This window comes from Notothenia coriiceps, unplaced genomic scaffold (genome assembly GCF_000735185.1).
Source record: "Notothenia coriiceps isolate Sejong01 unplaced genomic scaffold, NC01 NC01_scaffold00024667, whole genome shotgun sequence".
In the NCBI taxonomy this organism is placed as follows: Eukaryota; Metazoa; Chordata; class Actinopteri; order Perciformes; family Nototheniidae; genus Notothenia; species Notothenia coriiceps.
The window spans coordinates 7787059-7808175 of record NW_011357368.1 but is presented as its reverse complement, the minus strand read 5'-3'; the positions used below and the strand labels follow the sequence as shown (position 1 = coordinate 7808175).

General features: G+C 43.5%; 3 protein-coding genes across 17 annotated transcripts in view; 2 read left to right on the top strand and 1 right to left on the bottom strand.

The window, feature by feature from the left end:
- The window catches only part of topbp1 (DNA topoisomerase II binding protein 1), a 976277-nt gene that overhangs the window by 485343 nt on the left and 469817 nt on the right, over positions 1-21117 (bottom strand). The gene's annotated exons all lie outside the window — the stretch shown is intronic.
- The window catches only part of dlc1 (DLC1 Rho GTPase activating protein), a 160527-nt gene that overhangs the window by 27958 nt on the left and 111452 nt on the right, over positions 1-21117 (top strand). The window lies entirely within an intron of this gene.
- madd (MAP-kinase activating death domain) overlaps positions 1-21117 on the top strand; it is a 230960-nt gene that overhangs the window by 207867 nt on the left and 1976 nt on the right. For 7 of the 13 annotated variants that reach the window (XM_010782617.1, XM_010782612.1, XM_010782609.1 and 4 more), the window contains 9 exons: positions 4537-4657; positions 4763-4868; positions 4982-5092; positions 5170-5277; positions 5396-5560; positions 5649-5721; positions 6185-6291; positions 8582-8590; positions 9153-9222. In XM_010782617.1, the coding sequence (XP_010780919.1) occupies positions 4537-4657; positions 4763-4868; positions 4982-5092; positions 5170-5277; positions 5396-5560; positions 5649-5721; positions 6185-6291; positions 8582-8590; positions 9153-9222 (870 nt within the window). The remainder of the gene's footprint in view (positions 1-4536; positions 4658-4762; positions 4869-4981; positions 5093-5169; positions 5278-5395; positions 5561-5648; positions 5722-6184; positions 6292-8581; positions 8591-9152; positions 9223-21117) is intronic. The other 6 variants (XM_010782608.1, XM_010782619.1, XM_010782614.1 and 3 more) reach the window with 3 other exon arrangements.

The window sequence follows — 21117 nt, the reverse complement described above, 5'->3', positions numbered from 1 at the left end:
TTGTGTGCTGTGTGTGTGTGTGTGTGTGTGTTTGTGATGTGTGTGTGAGTGGAGTGACGAGCGGGTAGAGTGTGGTCTGTGTGTGAGAGATAGAGACGAGAAGAGAGTGGGTGTGGTGTGTGTGTGTGTGATGTGGTGTGGTGTGTGTGTGTGTGTGTGAAGACGAGAGTGTGGTCTGTTTGTGAAAGATAGTGTGCTGGTGTGTTGTGTATGTGTGTGTGTGTGTGTTGGTGCGCATGTGTTTGTGTGTGTGTGTGTGTGTCTGGGTGTCTTATGTCTGTCGTGTCTGTCTCGTCTGTCTGTCTGTCTTCTGTCTTCCTGTCTGTCGTCTCGTCGTCGTCTTGTGTGGGTGTGTGTTGTGTGTTGTGTGTGTGTGTGTGCTGTTGTGTGTGTTTGTGTGTGAGTGAGTGATGAGAGTGAGAGAGAGTGCTGTGTGTGTCTGTGTCGTGAAAAGATAGAGAATGTTGGTGTGGTGGTGGGTCTTGTGTGTGGTTTGTGGTGTTGTTTCTTGTGGAGTGCCCTAGAGTGGATGCCCGCAACGCCATCCTGCAAGTTCGTGCCAGAAGGTAAACAGGACTTATGACCAGAGACAGCGGCAGTTGTGCTTGCGTATCTGCCTAAGCACAAAACGTGTGATTGTGCTCGTGACATAGATACACATTGTTGTTGCTAGATCTAGATATGATAGTGAGAACTCGATGAAATGACTTTGTGTGTGGTTTTCATGTGGTGTGTTGTCTCGTGCGGTATGGGGCGCGTGTCCAAAAAAATGAAAAGAAAAACATCAAAATGTGTCGTGTCGTCATAAACAGTCTGTCACTGCTCCCTCTTGTGTTGAGGTGCCATGGTGTACGGGTGGCTCGCTCCGTCTCAAAGGGCGTGTGTGTGTCGTGATGTGTACGATTCGTGTACCTGGCTCTGGGTGTCAAGTAGCTGTCATGCTCTCGCTACATCGCTCGGGCCCACGCGCATGCGCAGGTGTGGCTGGGGGTTATCAAACCTGGATCGCCTGTTCAGACATAGGGATCGTGAGCCCTAACACAACATGATAGAGAGCTCAGAGGCGAAACAGACTTAATACCAGAGACAGTGAGTTCTTGCTATCTGCCTAAGTTACAAGAGCACTGTCAGGTGGAGGGAATGTCATTCAGCTCAATTCTTGGGATTTGAAGGAACTTCAGTAACACGATCTACGAGGATGCAATTCGCTGTCACCCCTCTCGCATCTCGGGCGTTTCTGTATCAGTCAAGCTCGTGGGGATGGGTTTTGCAGTCGCTGCTTCGTATTCTGGTAGCGTGAGATGTTCCTGTCTCGGCTACTCGAAAGACACGCATGTATTGCCAGTCCAGATTGGCTGAAAAGTATCTGATAATAACCTACGAACGAGTCAGCAGCGGCTTTCAGTTGCTTCAGTGCTGGTTAGTCACATCCGTCGGGTTCCCAAATGGGGGGGAACGGAATTCGGCCAATACTAGATTTGAGAGCTCTGAACAACTATCTCAAAAGATACAAATTCAGAATGCTCACTCACACATCTCTGCTACGTCTCGTGCGACAAAACGACTCGCTCACATCAGTCGATCTGAAAGATGCGTATTTCCACATCCCAGTATATTACCCACACAGGAAATATCTGAGGTTCGCATTTCAGGGTGTCTGTTACGAGTACAGAGTGCTTCCCTTCGGTCTGTCTCTCAGTCCAAGAGTGTTTGTGCGATGTACGGAAGCCGCGATAGCCCCGTTAGGACAACAGGGTATTCGCCTGGCAACCTACCTGGACGACTGGCTGCTTCTCGCACAGTCGGAACAGGAGGCTATTACGCAGACAAATATCCTCGTAAAATACCTGCTCGACCTGGGTTTCATAATAAACACAGAAAAGAGCATTTTGTCCCCAGCCCAGACGGTACTCTTCCTGGGTCTACACCTGAACTCGGTGCCCTTTACAGCCCGCCTGTCAGCGGAAGGAGTGAAAGCTTTCAGAGCTTGTCTCGCTCATTTCCGGCTGCGCAAATATGTTCTCTTCAGATCATGTCTGCGGTTACCGGGGCTCATGGCGTCAGCCATCCTGGTGGTACGACTGCGACGGTTACACATGAGGGAGTTTCAGCGCTGGGTAGCCGCCATGACGCGCGGAGAGTGATGGTCACTGTGAAATGCGTAATGGCACTGCGCCACTGGCTGCACCCGACTTTTCTAGTACGGGGCGTGCCTATGGGTGCTGTCCTATCGCGGAAGGTGGTCACCATCGACGCATGTCTGACGGGCTTGGGAGGTATTTACGAAGGTCGACCGGTGAGGGGTCTCTGGACGATCTTTCACTCACACCCAGAGCGCCTGGCCCTATGGGCCTGGCCAGTGAGTGGTACAATCTGAATACAGTGGGTCTCCCGCAGAAGGTGATAAACACTATTCAGAGTGCAAGAACTTCCTCCACCAGGTCTCTCTATGACTGTAAGTGGAGGGTGTTTGTGAAATGGTGCCTTCAAAAAGGACACACCTCTTTTCAATGTCCTGTTGGGGTGATTTTATCATTTCTACAGGACCTAATTGATAAACACAGAGCTTTTTCTACGATCAAAGTGTACCTGGCTGCTATTGCTGCATGCCATGTGGGCTTTGAGGGTAAGACGGCTAGCCAACATCCTTTGGTCTGCCGTTTTATGAAGGGAGCTCGCAGGCTCCTCCCTGTTTCCAGGTCACTGGTGCCCTTATGGGACTTGACAGTGGTTTTAGATGGGCTCACTCGAACCCCATTTGAACCCCTGGAAGGAGCTGACATAAAGCACCTGTCGCTGAAGACAGTGCTGTTACTGGCCCTGGCATCCGCCAAACGAGTCAGTGATATTCATGCGCTCTCTGTACATCCTTCATGCACTCAGTTTGCCCCGGGGCAAACGAGAGTGTTGCTGAAGCCCAACCCTGCCTTTATACCTAAGGTGGTTGGTTCATGTACCCCAATTGACATTGAGGCATTTCCTCCGCCGCAGTGTTCCTCCGGGGAACAGCGGCCAAATTTGCTGTGTCCAGTTCGTGCTTTACGCACTTATATGGACAGGTCAAAAGAGTTTCGTTGTAGTGACCAACTCTTCATATCCTGGGCTAACCCTCACAAGGGCAAGCCCGTTACCAAGCAACGGCTCTCCCACTGGATTGTGGAAGTGATTGCTTTGGCCTATGCGAGTCAGGGTTTGCAGGCACCTACGGGTCTGCGTGCTCATTCGACTCGTGGTCTGGCTACATCCTGGGCTTTGTTCAAGGGTGTTTCCATCCAAGACATTTGTGCAGCGGCGAGCTGGTCCTCGCCGCTCACTTTTGTCCGCTTTTACAGGCTCGACGTCTCTGCTCCTAGTGTGGCCCGCGCAGTGCTGGGCCCCGTGTTGAGTCAGAGCTCTACCTGTTAAGTTCTGGTTGGTTTGGTGATTTTCGAGATAAGCTTGTCTGGCAATACGGGAGCTTCAATATCCCATAGTGAGACATCGAACGGAGTGTTATGAATGAGAACTATAGGTTACTTACGTAACCCCAGTTCGCAGATTAACATGTAGTGAGATGTCTCACCAGACGGCCCTCCTTGCTAAGGTGAAGCGAGAAGAGGTGCTTATTTTGAATTGACGACGCGAGGTGGCGCAAGCTACTGGTGGGTGGATTCCCTGACGCTGACTTCAAGATCACCAGCCAATCAGGATTGGCGTAATGAGATTGATGTTTCTGTTTGCTCCGCGATGAGGCGCATCCCATAGTGAGACATCTCACTACATGTTACTCTGAGAACTGGGGTTACGTCAGTAACCTATAGTTTCCAAGCATGAGATAGAGATTAGCAGACCTGCCACATGTAACTCACAGAGCTGTCAAGATGTACACTTTTACTTTTTACACTTACTTTAGTTTCTGCTCACCTACATTTGAACCCAGTTATTCATGGGTTTGACTGGTATTCAATGTGTTCAAGTTGCCTTCAAGTGCTGTCAGAGATGTAATTATCAGTTGAGTCCACTTGAACAAGCCACCAGCTGGGGAAGATTTAGACATTTCCAATGAGTTCCTACAATGTGAAAGGGGTGGGAAAAATTCAACTAGCTTTCGCAACTGATATTATAAATAAGTTTTTAAAAAATTATGTCTTTTGCATTCTGTGTAAATGATTTGTGTTATTTACTTTATCCTTTAAATTATCATACTGTATATGCAATTTTTTACATTGCATGTGTCAGCATCATTTTTGTATTTCACTTATTGTGACTTCATAGAAATAAAATACTTGTTTGTAATCCTTGTAATTTCTGTGATCCACGTGTCCAAAGACTTAATATAGAATTATAATAAGAAATTACATCCAATCCAAACGGTTTCACCAAATTTAAAACCTTCATATTTGTGCAAATTAAACTTTTCCCCTTTCGGACACAAATGGGTTTCTTTGGCTTGTATCAAAGAACGTGTGCCTGTGGCTGCATGTTGTATGACACGTCCACGAAATTGTCTATGTGCACATTTTGGGAGCTACATTTGTATTTTCTGCATGTGTTTAGGTAAAGAGCGCTCCACACTGTGGGACCAAGTGCAGTTCTGGGAGGACGCCTACTTGGACGCTGTGATGTTGGAGCGTGAGGGCATGGGCATGGACCAGGGACCCCAGGAGATGATTGAAAGGTTCCACACCACTGACCCTTTATCCAAAGTGGTTATCATTCTCAATTACTAAATAACCCCCGTACTATTAACACTTACTTTCCTGTGTCTTGTTCATCCACACAGATACTTATCACTTGGAGATCACGACCGCAAGCGTCTGGAGGACGATGAAGACAGACTTCTGGCCACCCTGCTGCACAATATGATCGCTTTCATGCTCATGATTAAAGTACGGAAACCTTCTGCTGTTTTGATCATCGCAGAGCGTTAATATTACTTGATCTGTTCCAAGTTTCTTTACCTCTAAATATCTCAACCTTCTGATATTTGTGTCTGTTTTAGTTGAACAAAAATGACGTCAAGAAGAAAGTGAGGCGTTTGATGGGGAAGTCCCACATTGGCCTCACATACAGCCAAGAGATCAATGAGACACTGGACAAACTGCCCAACTTGGTGAATATCTGGCTTTTCAATTCCGTTCAACAGCTGTTTTTAATGAGTTGTACTGAACTATATTGATATTGTTTTAGAATGGCCGAGAGCTGGCCATCAGGCCCAGTGGAAGCCGTCACATCAAGAAGCAGACGTTTGTTGTACACGCTGGCACGGATACCACCGGCGACATCTTCTTCATGGAGGTATTTACACTCTGTCATTTCCAATGCTACAACTGGAGATCATTGAATTTGAACAGGCCTTTCCAAAACAATGCAGCGTCCTCTTTCTATTATTAAAGTTTGCTGGTCATTGTTTCAGGTGTGTGATGACTGCATCGTCCTGCGCAGCAACATCGGCACCGTGTACGAGCGCTGGTGGTACGAGAAGCTCATCAACATGACCTACTGCCCCAAGACCAAGGTGCTCTGTCTCTGGAGACGCAACGGCCAAGAGACGCAGCTCAACAAGTTCTATACCAAAAAGGTCAGGGACTGCATCTCTCTGCAGACGGCTACTTTATTTACTTAGTGTAATGCTTCAAATTCAAATGTGTTTCCTCTTTGCATTCCAGTGTCGTGAACTCTACTACTGTGTCAAAGACAGTATGGAAAGAGCTGCAGCGAGACAGCAAAGCATCAAACCAGGTATGGAGACACTTTTCTGCACTTTTTGTCTTTTTCCAAAATGCCATCATAATCATTTTGACTTTTTTAACAACCCAGCTTTTCTCAGGGAGTACTGGGCATAGAGGACATTTTCATATTTGAGTAGGGTTGTTAGGGTACTCAGTTAAAGACTGTATCATGTTGGTACAGAAGAGGAAAGGCAGAAATTAGTCATCTATATTATTATTGATATATCATTAGGTCAATCTAAACTTGTAATTAACAATTGTTCAAAAGTTGTGATTTATTTGAGAAAATAGTTTAAGCTGTCATCTTATATTAGATGAATTTAAAGACATAATGATATGAATCCATGTCTGTCATAAGTTAAAACATTTCTCATCAACGTGTTATTTCTTTTCAGTCAGCCTGCTGAGATCTTTTTTTAAATGTTGTAATGTATTTTCCAGACTCGCTCTAACCCCAGGTGTTGTCCCCTCAGGTCCGGAGCTGGGTGGAGAGTTCCCGGTCCAGGACATGAAGACTGGAGAAGGAGGACTGCTGCAGGTCACACTGGAAGGAATCAACCTTAAATTCATGCACAGCCAGGTGAGAGGCTCGCTCCACAGCAGAGAAACTGCTTCCTCATCTCACACAAGGGCATGCCCATAAATACAGAATCACTCCTTCAGAGTCCATCCCGTCCTTCTGTCCTCCTTTCTGCTCCTCCTGTTTGCCTCATTTCCTTTCATCCCGTGACGTCTTCCTCTATTGTCATTAAAAAAAGTCAATCTGATGTCAAATGTTAGCGATGACTGACAACTCGTTGATTGGCGTCTACTCTGAAGCTTTCCCTTAGAGGAAGAATTCCTGTTTGTGCTTTTGCTTATTTTTGGTGTGTGTGTGTGTGTGTGTGTGTGTGTGTGTGTGTGTGTGTGTGTGTGTGTGTGTGTGTGTGTGTGTGTGTGTGTGTGTGTGTGTGTGTGTGTGTGTGTGTGTGTGTGTGTGTGTGTGTGTGTGTGTGTACAATATTAACACATCCTTCCACACAAGTTTTTCTTTTTGACATCCGTGGTGCTCAAACCTCATTGTTCATTTACTGTGTGGGAGGAGATGAAGTGTTAATGTGTGTGTCGTGGTAAAGCGGATGACCTTGAGCAAAGACTTTTCATTAATAATTGGCTATTTAATAGCAACTTCCACATTTAAGTTTGGACCCTCGAACATCGCCATGTGTTATCTTCACGTCTGCGCAGGTCGTTGTAGTCGGGGTTGGAATACTGCCTCAGGTCTGGGTAGCTTTGATCTGTAGTGTGAGACTCTGAAGAGAAGACCATGCTGAAAGAGCAGGGAGGGACTCATTGCAGCTGACACACACTTTGCACACACTATGCATCTCTCAAAATAACAAAATGGAAGTGGGAGGTGTTACCAAAGAGCGAAAAAGATCCAACATCTATCTAGAATGAACAACAGAAGTCATTTTAAATATCAGTTCACCCAAATTACAAGACACACGTTAGATATTTCTCCCAGAGTTTTCTCCTCCAACCTAATATGATTTAATTTGTTGTGCCAACAACTAACATTTTACATATTTAGCAGCAACGATATTTCCATTACTCTGCACAGACTTCACCACAGAGGTTTTAGGAACTACTTTCAACCGTTTGCAACAGTTCACACATCTTGTCGGTGAATAGGTTATTTCTCAGTACATCTTCTTTAAAAGGGGAACTCATGCACATTTTAAATTTGGATCATTTAAAGTTTGATTGCCTTTCAGACAATTATTTTGGATTTTACATCAAGAATAAACAATTAGCTTCTGGACATGGTGGAGCACATATCAGCTTAAGGACAGGACATGTTAGCGGTTGGTTGAGAGCAAAACAGAGCTAAGATTAGAGTGAATATTGGACTAACATTGATCCAGGGCCCACAAACACAACTTGTTTATAGCTCCAATCTGCCCTCTCAGTCAACGCTGCTTTGAATATCGCTCTGAGCATCACACACACACACACACACACACACACACACACACACACACACACACACACACACACACACACACACACACACACACACACACACACACACATATGGATGAAAGTCCATTCATCACTATTCTAAGACCAAAGCTTAATAGATGGCCTGATGAAATGTTTCTACCATTTGGGTGAACTGATCCTTTAGACGTGATGTTGCTACACTGAGTCACTGTTGTTGTTATTACGCTCATTACAATTTTCCTAAGATATTCGTTTCTCAAACACTAATCTATTAGGCTCAATGTAGAGCACCACATTTCCAGAACACGTTGTTTTCATTAGCAACATTTTTGAGATTGTAATTTATCATAGATAGTTGTAACCCTCAGCAGGAGCTTTATAAAACGTCCTTTGGACACTTTTTAAAATGTGTTTGAAAAAGTCTAAATTGGGCGTGATAGTGAGTGAGCACTGGGGTCTGCAGTGAGGCGGGGTCAGAGTGACCTCCTCTGCGTAGCGGGGGGTCTACTGCCCCCCCCCCCCCCCCCCCCCATGTGTCTGTGCTGCTGTGTGGTGTCGGTGCCCGCCCTTGTTGCTGGAGGAGGAGGCATGGAGGGTCTTGGGGACGGAGATGTTTAATGTCCAGGAAAAAGAAAAGGTGAATCCAGCTTTTTATAGTCAAGTCTCTAGTTCATTTTTCCTTCTCCGTTTTTTGGGGGGCTGATTCCTCTTGTGACGTTATTTTTTCTTTTTCATATTGGCTCTGGTAACTCCTTAGCTAGATTGTTAAAGTGTGCGAGGGTCCCGTGGTGGATAGCCCCTGTCGGACTGTCGTCGAGTGTTTGTGCTCTCCTGTCCGATAATAATCCAAACCATTTCTCTCCCATGCTCTCTCCCCCTGCAAGGAGCGGAAGGTACACACCCTCTGCTGTGTTTGCTTTTTAGCAGTTGCATCTTATTGGGTTTCTTTTTGTTTTCCTCTATCCTTTTATTTTGACTGTTGTAGCTGTATGGCAACATCTAAGTGTGTGTCCTTTGTCTACATCTTTATATGGAACTTCCATGTATGCATCACAAGGCCCATATTGCATCTCTGAGCATAAAAACACATGTGTTTATTTAAACTACCTTTGCTGTTCACATCCAGATAGAACATCACATTTCTGACACACTGATGAAATAAGCCCTGTTGAATTAGTTTGGAGCTTTGAGCAGACTACATGCATTGCTCCTCATTGACCCGTCGCCCATGTATGCGTCTGATCATGGAAACTTCTCATAGCGTGCTTTTCTTTTCCTTTGGTTAGCTGTTAAACGCTTGCACTCCATGTGTAGTTGTTTTATTTTGACCTTTCATACTGAATAAAACAAGTTTAACATGGTTAATTTTTTTAATATGAAATGTTTACTTTTCATCCAGTGTTGTTGAGTTAATAATGTTCTGTCTTGTTTTGTTTGTTTTTTGTTTGTTTTTAGGTTTTCATAGAGCTGAGTCACATTAAAAAGTGCAATACAGTGAAGGGAGTCTTTGTCCTGGAGGAATTTGGTAATTACACCATCTATTGATTCTAGGCCTGTACTCGGCACGGCAGTAACTCAGCTTCGTGGCAACCGCATTGACACAGATAATGAGGGTTCACTGCATTGACACTGGCTCACCTGGAGACGCTGTCGGTGATTAAGAGAGGGAGGGTCTCTTCAGAGGAGGGGCTTCTCTCTCGGTCACATACGCAGAGTCGGTGAGAGGAAGGGAGATTAAAATTATAAATTCAATGTTCCATCATAGGCAGTTTGGTCAGGCCAAGATGTTTAACTTAATTTATAGAATCATTTTCAGCAACCCTCTCATTTGCAACGCTGAAACTGTGTAGCAGCATCTGATCGGTGACAGCAACAGTCATGATAGCTAAAGGGAAAGATTCACTTAAAAAAGATAAGATGCTGAAATTCTATAATCTTTATATTGTCGATAAATCCCATGAACATAACACACAGTTTGTTGACTCTCACATGCACTGTCCTGTTGCTGTAAATAGTCAGCAGGGCACCGATTGTGTATTATTCCGCTATCAAAAATAGTCCAATAAGTGCACTATTTACTTCATATTTGTTTAAGAAAACTATATATTTTAGGACATTTTTGAAAGATGTATATCTTCAGCATGAAGCAAAGTGCTACAGACAGAGTAGGGGGTCTTATTGGTGGGTTGGGTTTTTTCATGGAAATAAAACCGTAAGCTTAAAGTGCACTGGATAATAAATATCTTAACATTTTAATCACCAAGACAACTTAAGCAAAGAAAGGTTCAGCTCTGAAACTGAATCAGAAAAAAACGACCTGATCTAAAAATCCTTCTGACTCTAAAATAAACATGTTCTAGGTGTTTCTAATGGGACTTGTTTGATAATAGCCACACGTTTTCATTTGATTTCATGGTCAAACAAATGTTAAATGTAACATCGTGTTTTTTCTTTTTGGAAGTGATGCTTGCTCTCCAGCGTAGAGATCAGGATGTCAGTCGGGTCAGTGCGCTGCTAGTAGAATGCTCAGAGGAGCCGGCTGGGTTACTGTCGTGTCTCTGTGCTGCTTTTGTAATGTTGCCCTCATCTTTGCCACTATGAAAACCTTCATTCTCCAGCAGGTAAAGTGTTGTCACCTTTCTCCTCCCTTACTCCAACTAAACTCTGTTCTGGATATTTCCTCACGCTATCCTTTCCACCCATTGGTCATTTCTCTTTTTCTGTATTATGAGTTTCCCTCTGCTTCCTTCATCACTTGCTTTTCATTTGGGAGGTCACCCCTCACTCCATCTGTCACTCTCTGATAGTGTGCCTCTGAACCTCAGCGGGTGGAGGTCTCTGCCCCGCCCTTCATCTCTGCTGTGGGTTCACAGTTACTAATGAAAAGTCCACCTGTGGTCCGGCTCAGAGGAACTCTGTCGCTGCTTCTCTGTGTCTCTTAACTTTCAGTTCATTAACGGTGGAAAGAGCCGTGGAGGGGAGGTCCTTCTTCACTCTTCAGCCTCTTGTCAAAGACATTTGTGTTTTTATTTGTTCATTTTGTGGGTCATGAACTTCACACCAACAGTCACAAGTAAAACATGTAACACCTCCTTCCCATATACAATAAGAATAAGTTTGAAATGGGTCGTGAATATGATGTAATGGGTCTTAAAGGAGCTGTTTTAATAGAACAGTATACTATGACTTTATTTATCGACATACTTTACTTTGACTATTTTAGAATCTATATATATATATATATATATATATATATTGGCTCACCTGGAGATATATATACCGTATTCAATATGTTTTTAGAACAAGCTTTACTAGGATTTTGTGAATNGGTCTCCGTATAGTACATGTGTAGATATATAACGTTTAACGATAGAGAACAAGTAACTACTTAAAAAATACAAACACTGAGTCCAGCGGTTGGTAACAGTCGGTCCTGCTTCGATCTCCTCGTTTTAGATAGGACAAAGTCTTTGGCTCGCAGCGTGGGGATGTATGAGCTTATTTGATGGAGTCACGGTTGCACTATGTACATTGGTACATTAGATAGTCTAGAATGCGGTATATACGATTGCTACACATACAAAAGACATTGAAAGGAAAGACACAAATAGTACATCCAAATAAGTAACAGTACTTAAATACTAAGTCGTACGTGAATATATGGTTCAGAGTTAATAAATAAATCATGACTTTACTATGAGTAATATCTATACATGGTACATAGAAACTGAAGGCAACAAGATCATTGAAGAAAGATCACTAATACATGTCTGGATAAATTAGGATGCAGGAAGACCAAATACCGATGTACTGTGAGTGTAACAGTCGGGGATTACATGAGGTGACAAATAAAGCGCATCTCTACAGACGTACCAGTGACCGGATTTGTTGCTCGTACTGCTAGAAGAACCATACGTATGTCTGAACATTCTTGATTAACGAGTCAGCGACTGCTAACTTTTCCGAAGTACTCGTTGGAAAAAAGTCGTGGAGCGAGACAAATAATGAGGATGTCGAGAGGCCAAGCCGAGATCGACCGTGCGCACGTGTCCGTAACCGTCTGCACGTCGGCATGCTGTCACCGGTGTAGAGCCTTATCACCGTAGTCCACACGAACATAAGTATAGTTGTAACATAAGAGGCCTAGCGTCTGTCGCTGTGGTCGTAGCCAACGCAGTCCCTAAAACCTGGACCATCTTGTAGCGGAGTTAAGCCGGAGTTGTCGTTTTCCGAGAAGAGACTGGGAAGTCTTCCTGTGGTTGTTCCTACAAACACCTCCGTCCAGGACCACATTCGTCGAATAGCCAATTCACTCCAAGCAACTATACACCTCCACGTCAGCTTGTGATAGATATAGCAACAAAAAGAAACCCCAGCATCTTGGCACTCCCATACATGGGATGGTGTTGCAGGTAGCAAGAGCCCGAATTGACAAGATATCCTTAAAACTGTCGCATGCGAAAAGGTTAATATGGCAGAGTACTCTCAGGAACATTAGAAACAGTCGGCCAAAAAAGACTCGAAGAAACCTCTGGAACGCGGCAACGAGACTGGACGTCCATACAGCCGTAAATCGACAGAGCAAAGCGGTCCCCCATTCGGTTACGTATCACGGTAGGGAATTGACACGCTAAAATGGTGACTGGCGACTACTGACTACTGGAGTAACTGTAGAGAGAAACAGAAGCTGTCGACTTCAAGACTCTTCAGAGACACAGATAATACGACTTGTTCGTAAGGAGATACATAATACCTCTACACCACCGACTTACCACGAGTGGTTGAGGTAGGCGACGGAACAGAACGGTAGTAGTAGAGAAGAAGCAACCACTTTTCCGATGCCAGCATGGATGCATATGGAACAGCTACCTACATCATGCAGACAAACAACCAAGGCAAAAGAAAGGTTTCCTTGCTGATCGGAAAGTCCAGAGTCGCTCCACTGAAACACATCACCATTCTGAGAATGGAGTTGACAGCAGCAGTCATCGCCGTCAAAGTCGACAAGATGCTAAGAAGAGAGCTCAGGTTAAGCTGGAGCAATCTATCTTCTGGACAGACAGTACTACTGTACTGAAATATATTGAGAACGAAACGTCTCGCTTCAAAACTTTTGTCGCAAACAGGATCTCAATCATTCGTGAGGCTACTACACCAAGCCAATGGAGATATGTGAACAGCTCTGTGAACCCTGCGGATCAAGCTTCAAGAGGTCTGAAAGTTGAGAGTTTTATCCAAAGTGAGAACTGGATACAAGGCCCACGTTTCCTGTGGAGAAATGAAAGTGAGTAGCCAGACAAGACCAGGGGCCGTATTCATAAAGCATTTTATCTTAACCGCAGGAGTGCTCCTAACTCGCGCTAAAAACATTTTACGAGGAGTTTTTTCTTAAAATTATTGCACAAAGCCGCTGAGACCTACTCATACTAAGGATAAATCACTAAGAGTGAATAAGAGTGACGCGCCGTTTCCTATGGTTTACGTCGATTCTCGTGCATGAATTAAGAAGGCGGTCAGTACGGATGATTGGTTGTTCAGAGCGGGCGGTCTCTCTGAACACTCATCCGCAACATCCCAAAACGAGCCCACTAAAACAAGGAAATAGCCTAGTCTAGAAATGTATGTCCTATCAAAGAGTTATGGACTCAGCATGCAGTTAGGCAGAATCAGACACGCATGGGCTTCATGACAAGTTTGTGCAGACACGATAATGACGTCTGTATATGCACGTTAAAGAGAGAGAGCAAACAATAAAATACGTAAGATTGACATGAACATCAAGGATGCAATTAAAAGCACCCTGCAAACTATTGGTCAATGAGCATATTTCCAGCACTTCGGAACACTTCAATAACAGCCGCATACGCGTTCAAGTCCCCCTATCATGATGAATGAAAACAATCTGCGTGTTGATGAATGTACTTCTTTCTATTGACGAACACCGTCCTCATCTTTTGAGTTGGCGCAATTATGGACTTTTAATAGTGCGTCCCGTCAATAGCACCGACCACCAGCGGGGCATACCTGACAATTGCCATGAAGTTTGGACGATTTTGATCCTGTATAGTGTTGATTGTCCAAAGTGCAAACCGGATAAACTGTTGAATGATATGTGGTCTAGATAGCGCGTTGATTGGTTTGGTTATCGACACAGGCTGACTGATGTTGCAGATATTCCAAATCGTCGGCATTGCAAAGTTGCATTTTCCCACATTGCTAAATATCGTAGTGTGCAAAACACTTTATTTCCGGACTAATCGGGTTATTCCTGTTAGTCGGGGATGGTTATTCAGCATCCCGCCGACTAAGTTCCACAAACAAGTTTGATACCCTCACGATTTAGGGAGCCTATATCTCTTGATCAATTACAGTTCTTCCCATTGTCTCCCAAAACATTTCGTCTCGCAGCCATCTTTCAGACTCTTTGTGAATAGGTCTTAATTGAAGTTAGTGAGTCCTCTCGACGACCTTAAGCGCTCCTAAACTTAGGTGCTACGTGTTAAGCCCTAAAAAACTTTGTGAATTCCTCTTTGTGAATTAAAATTAGGAGGTCTCCAAATTTAAGACTATTGACACGACCATTATGTTTAGGAGTTTCTCCTAAATTCGCCGGTTAGGCGCTACTTTTAGCCCTAAGATCCTTTGTGAACACGGCCCCTGATCTGTCAAGCCATGTTCTGGAGGATGAGGTAAAGAAGGCACCTGCAGTCTGTCTTACAATAATAGACGAAGGAGTTGCCACAGTGAGCAAGCTCATTGATCATTATTCAAAATGGTGTAAGCTGAAGAGAGCAGTGGGATGGTTTCTCCGGATTAAAGATCTGCTGCTGCAACTCAGTGGAAAAAGGAAAGAGTTCCAAGCCGCCTGTATTAAGTCAGAAGACAACCCTGCAAATCAAGAAACCTTTCTTAATCAGCAGATGAAGAAATACAGAGCCACACTAAACAAGGATCTGCTCACCGTGGAACATTTGGAGTTAGCAGAAAAAGCGCTTGTTCGCTTCAGCCAAAGGCAGGCATATCTGGAGGAGATCAAAGCTTTGGAGAAAGGACAGACACATGTCAAGACGAGTAGTCCACTCAGCAGATTGGATCCTGTTCTGGAAGACGGCGTACTTAGAGTAGGTGGACGGCTAAACAACTCTGCTATGCCAGAGGAGGCTAAGCGCCCCCTCATCCTCTCTAAGAACCAACGTGTCGCTACTCTCCTTTTGCAACACATCCACAGAGAAGTTGGACATGGAGGCAGGAATCATACACTCTCAAAGTTAAGGCAGAAGTACTGGATTCCAAAGGCTAACGCAGCAGTAAGAAGGATCATAACTGATTGTACAGTGTGCAGGAGACTACATGCCAAGGCTGGACAGCAGAAAATGGCCGACCTGCCCAAAGATCGTGTATTGCCAGATGAACCCCCCTTTACCAACGTCGGAGTAGACTACTTCGGACCCTTTGAAATTAAGCGGGGACGCAGCCTGGTGAAACGGTATGGCGTGATCTTCACTTGTCTGGCAATCAGAGCAGTGCATATCGAGGTGGCTTACTCCCTTGATACCGATTCTTGCATCAATGCTCTGCGCCGCTTTATCAGCAGAAGAGGACAGGTGGCGATGATACGATCTGATAACGGCACCAATTTTGTTGGAGCAGAAAGAGAGCTACGTGAAGCCATTGAAGAGCTGAATCGGTCCAAAATACACAATGCAATGTTACAAAAAGGAGTCAAGTGGATCTTCAATCCCCCAGGTGCTTCCCACCACGGAGGAGTGTGGGAAAGACAAATACGCACTGTTAGGAAAATCCTTAATTCAGTGCTCAAACAGCAAGCCATGGATGATGAGGGCCTTCAGACCGTGCTATGTGAGGTGGAGTCCATTATCAATGATCGCCCCATCACAAAGATTTCTGATGACCCCAATGACCTTGAGGCACTCACACCAAACCACTTGTTGTTACTCAAGTCTAAATCAAGCGTGCCCCCAGGGGTGTTCAGGAAGGAGGATGAGTATTCACGACGCAGATGGAAACAATCACAATATCTGGCTGACCTGTTCTGGTCAAGATGGACACGGGAATACCTACCTCTCCTACAAGAGCGCCAGAAGTGGACCACACCAAGGAGAAACTTCCAGCCAGGAGACATCATCTTAATTGTGGATGACTCAGCCCCTCGTAATTGGTGGGTGATGGGAAGAGTCCTTAAGACTATGTCAGACGCCAAAGGCGCTGTACGCAGCGTCAGCGTGAAGACCAAGACCAGTGTCTTAGTGAGACCGATCACGAAGCTCTGTCTGCTTCTCGAAGCAGTGTGATGGGCCCCCCCCCCGAGGAAACAAAAACGGACCTCCAGTAAAAACAAAAAAAAAGAATAGTAAAGTTGCTTAATTATGTTTAGATTATATGGTCCTATTTAAGTTTATTTTTAGTAATATTTAAGTTTAATTTAGTAACTCCCCGCCTAGCCAATTAGGGGCTGGAAATGTAGGAGCCATATGTTAAAATGTATATTTGAATATTATAATCCTTTGTTATTAGTGCCATCATATCATTTATTTGAACCAGCCGTGTGAAATTGACGGCATAGACGACCGCAGCTGTACGTGATTAGGAGACGTTATAGCCAACGGCAGCTGCTGGTGATTGGGGTGTGAGAAGGAGAAAGAAGCACCGAGCAACATAGTTTTTTGACCTGAGAGAATATGTGTTTGTATTTGATACCTTTTTGTGTAAGTAAAAAACAAACTATCCTGAGACGTATTTTGTCCGAGTCAAGCTTATTTGCTATCTGTGAGCCGAATTTTGGATTACTGGAACTACATATATTATAATGATCATAGTTTGATCTGTACTGTACCGTGCAAATATTTTTTTCGTAAACTTGTAGAATTTTATATGTATCCGGGACATTATTAAAGCACATAAATACTTTCAAAAGGATATTTTGACATATACAAATATTGCAACTCTTGCAATTTGGTCATTGCACTGGTCCGTATAGCGACTTCAATTTGTAATTTATTAAAGCCCTATTTAGAATTACAGAAAGTTTGAAATAGTAAGAGTTTTGACAGAGTGTTTTGTCTTGGGCTTCTTTTTATTCAAACTTCGATTTGATTTATCATCACAATAAGTGTCTTGATTTCCATCATCTCAGCAATTGATTTGAGTCCAAACTCAGAAACCTCTTTGCTTCTTTATAATTGTTGAGACCTATGTTTGGGGAAATCCATCTTCCTAGCTATGTTACTCTTAACAGGAAGCCACTGCATGAAGGGGGATTTACAACAGGAAGTCAGCTTGCTGAACTCCCAGTTACAACAACAAAAGTCCCCCCCAATACCAAAGAAAGCAGCCTTTAAATGACTTGCGTCATTATGATGACTTTAGCTTTATTTTTCTACAGATTGGAATGTGTTTAATCACCCACTGTGAATGAAAACCATGTAGTACTTTTTATAGATGGAATAAGCCGCCATGTGTTTCCTTTGTATACAAAACATATTCAATGAGTAACTGCATGGGTGATTGATTTGTTTTGTCCTTTAGATCCAGGTGCTGTTTTGCAAGGGTTTTTACAATATAAATGGGAAACCTTTAATATATATTTCATTTCTCTTGAGCTACTACTGGGTTTTCTGGGGTTTTGATTACTGGGCTTTCAATATGCTTCTGCTTTATTGCTTTTAAATTTCAAATTCTATTCAATTTATTTTCAATACAAACACTTATATATATTTAATGCCCTTTTTTGCATGTTAAATACAGTATAGGGACGCTTCGGAAAGCATTTTGTTTTGGTTATCGGCACACCATTATAAATCATGTGGCCTGTACATATATTAATACATGTAGGTTTTCTTTAAATTGTTCAGTGTTATTTGTTACATAAAAAGCCTTCCCTGAGTAGATTAGCATTTCAAACTACAGGGATAAATGTGTCTGGAGCTTACCAAGCAAACAAGGAATGCTTTTTTTTCTGCACAGGTTTCTCCTTTCTCTTGTGATTTCCATTTTATAGTTTTTTTTTTTGTTTATTACCGACCTGAACTAATGCTTCCTCTGAAATGAACTGGTAAGTACTTTAATCTGTAAACAAGGGATTGTAAATCTCCCAGTGTTGACGGTGTGAGATGCCCACGCCGTCCCCAGACTAACTAATCAGTCCTGGCTCAGCAGGCTCTGGTTTATACCCCTCGTCTGCGTGCTGGGCGAGCGATTGTCTACAACATGCAAGAGATGTGGATTGTTTGGATAAGCTATATAGTCACTATTATGTTTTGATATTTTTAGTTGTCTGGTTGTCTGACATCTTATTGTAAAAATTGTGTTTGGTTCTTGATCTACCTGGCACACTTATGAAGGTATTAGACTGTGAGGATGGAGTAATGTTAAAGTGGGGCAGTGAGGGAGTTTAGGTTTGATAGTATAGAGCAGGGGTAGCCAACACGGTGCCCGCGGGCACTCAGTCGCCCGCAGGGGCAACGTGAGTCGCCCGCCGGGCATGTTCTAAAAATAGCTCGCCAAGCAAATCCAAAACAAAAAAGGAAATGTAATTAAAATAATCTACTCTATGCATAAACGAAACCTAAATCATAGCGAACTCTATCTACTTACTACAACTCTATACGTTCAGTCTTAAAGTCGACTAGACTGGTTATTTCATAATAGCATGCATAGCATTTGTGTGTTTTTCGGTAATTACTATAGGATCTGTAGAATATCCATACAGGACATTTGGAATACATTGTTTGATTCGATGACTCCTCCTGTTTTGTTGAGCTTACATTAGTGATGGAATCCTGACGACGAACACCTAGCTAATACGACTAAACCGGAGATAATTCGTTTCGGGTCGAGGGAACCCAGATGCCTTCTTCGAATCAGAACCGATGAATGGCACATTTTTTGTGTCGGGTGAAGTTCATAGATCTGACTCTCTATTTGTATTAAACGAGATTATGTGTACTTAGAATGTCAATATTGTTTATGCAAAAAGGTAGTCATTTCTATTTTGGTTTGTTTTGTTTTTATTCCAAAAAAGAGGGACAACCCGTAACCACAGGAGCTAGCTCTCCTCTAGAATATTTGCCACTTTGCTAAGAATCGAAACTAAAGTTCAGTTATAAACAGTTAGTTCTGCCTCTGTTGCAAAACAACAAGTGGGTTTGTTGTCAAGGTCATAGTGTTTACGTAAAACTCAGGTTTGATACTCGACTGTCCCATGTACAAAATAAAACACGTTACTCTTCCATCGTCCAAATGCTTAAATTTTTATGAGATACACACACGAACGATGTCATAGCCACCCACATCGTCACTCGCATACTCGACAAGTCTAACGGGAAGTAATGTAAGGTGGTATTCCGAGTGTGAACTCTTCCGTTGGTCAGCACGATTGAACGAGGTCGTTCACTTCCCATTACATGGGCGTAACCGAATAACGTGGGACGACTATCGTAACAGCGAGTAGCGCCGGGTTAACTGAAGATACGGAGGACCCAAAACGACTCTGACTATTGCTAATCTAAGGACGCAGGAAACGAAAAAGTGGGGGACAGCAGACGCGAGAAGGTTTACCACCTTAGCGGAGAAATTTTTCCAACATTTCCCCTAGTCTAGCCTATGTCTTTTTTTCTTGTCGGGTTTTCCGATAGTAAAATCATAGGAGAAAGTGTTGGCAAGATGAGTGTACTGTAGACTTAGCTCTAATACACTAAATACGTAGGCACTCATACACGCATAAAGTCTGTGGCCGTTCGTAGCCCAGTCGAAGCATAGCGTGTTGTTGTATAGCTTCACATGAAGGAGCCGTGAGACCCCAACCACATGGACCACTATTCCCCCGTTTTTTGTCCTGAAATTGGACCCTATGCTCCTTTACAGGACTTCCCACTCTTGCCCCCCTCTCCCCTTTGTTGTTACCGTCAAGAAGTATGGAGTCCTTCCCTTTTCAAGACCGGTTTACGGGGAGACAGTCTTGTTTCCACGTTTACACTGTCTTCACACCATGGAGTAGATTGAGGTGTTGTTGTCTCCGACACTCTCCTCATGACGGTTGGTGTGACTGGACTATTTACGTTTCTATCTCCTTCACTTTATACTGCCGCCACCCAACAGACCCTCTGAGGTTGGTCACATATATTGTGCCATACACTCCGTTAGAATAGTTGTCTAGCAGACGCTTTTTGTTTAGTGAAGAAATGCGTGCCCGGTTTCTACACAGCCCATACGACTTCGTACATACACACCCTCAACAAAAAGGGGACTCCAACTGACATAAACACACCCTTAGAGAGAAAACATACACCTGGTAGACGAACTTGCAGAATGGATATGGTCCCCAGTGGTTGGAAAAATCCTACTCCCGATGAAAGTTTCATTTCGGTCAGCCCGATGAGAAATGGAGGAGAAAAAACAAAAAAACTCCACATAATAAAATAAAAATATAATAAATATACGAATGGAATTGGAAACACACGAACAAACCCAAAACACCCTGGGAAAAAGTCCACCAAATGATTTTCTTTTAATACGTTAAATTATTAAAATGGACGAAATAAACCCCCACCTGGAGTGTAGAGGTCCCCTGCAGAGTCGTAAAGATCCCCCAAGAGTGCAGGAAGATTTTCTAAAAAAAAATTACAAACCTTCACTTTACGTGGTTAGGACGAACGTGAAACTCATGTTTTACTACCATACCTATCGCCGAAGTTGTGAGTATATTTCCCTCGACATATGAAAAGTATGAGGTAGTAGAAGATCTTATAATAGTGTTGGTTATTGTTTAGTAGAATTTGACCAAATACAGAAAAATATAATACAATGGATTAATCGTAAAGAAAGAAAATAATAAATACGTATAAAATGATTAGTGAGGGCGAAAATTGACAAAAAAACATGACAGGAATATCATGGTGGTGACCTTACTGAAGAATGAATGAATAATTTATCTATTTAACACGAGAGGGACGAGAGAGAGAGAGAGAGAGAGAGAGAGAGAGGCATAGAGAGCGAGCGAGTGTCTCCGACACACGAGGAGGACCGCTACTGCCCAACGCAATTTTTTATTATTATTTGTATAAACATTTCACCCTCCTGTGTTTGCCCTAAAGCTTTTCACGCCCCTGTACAGGGGGGAAAGGGGTCACCTCAATCGGTACGGACACACACGCCAGTCCCCTTATTTATATATAAGTTCAATGTTGTGTGTGTACTCATTTTAGACGAGAGTACACAACATATCCGACCGGTAACTATCCGACAAGTTACCCGACTACACATACCACATCTAAGACGGTCTTCCTTTAGTCTCCCCTCCACGGTGTAACGAAAAGAAGGGGCCTGACGTTGCGATCCAGGGCTTCAGTACGTTCTGCACTAACTAGCAGAAGTAACACCCTCCACCCCCCCTCCTCCCCAC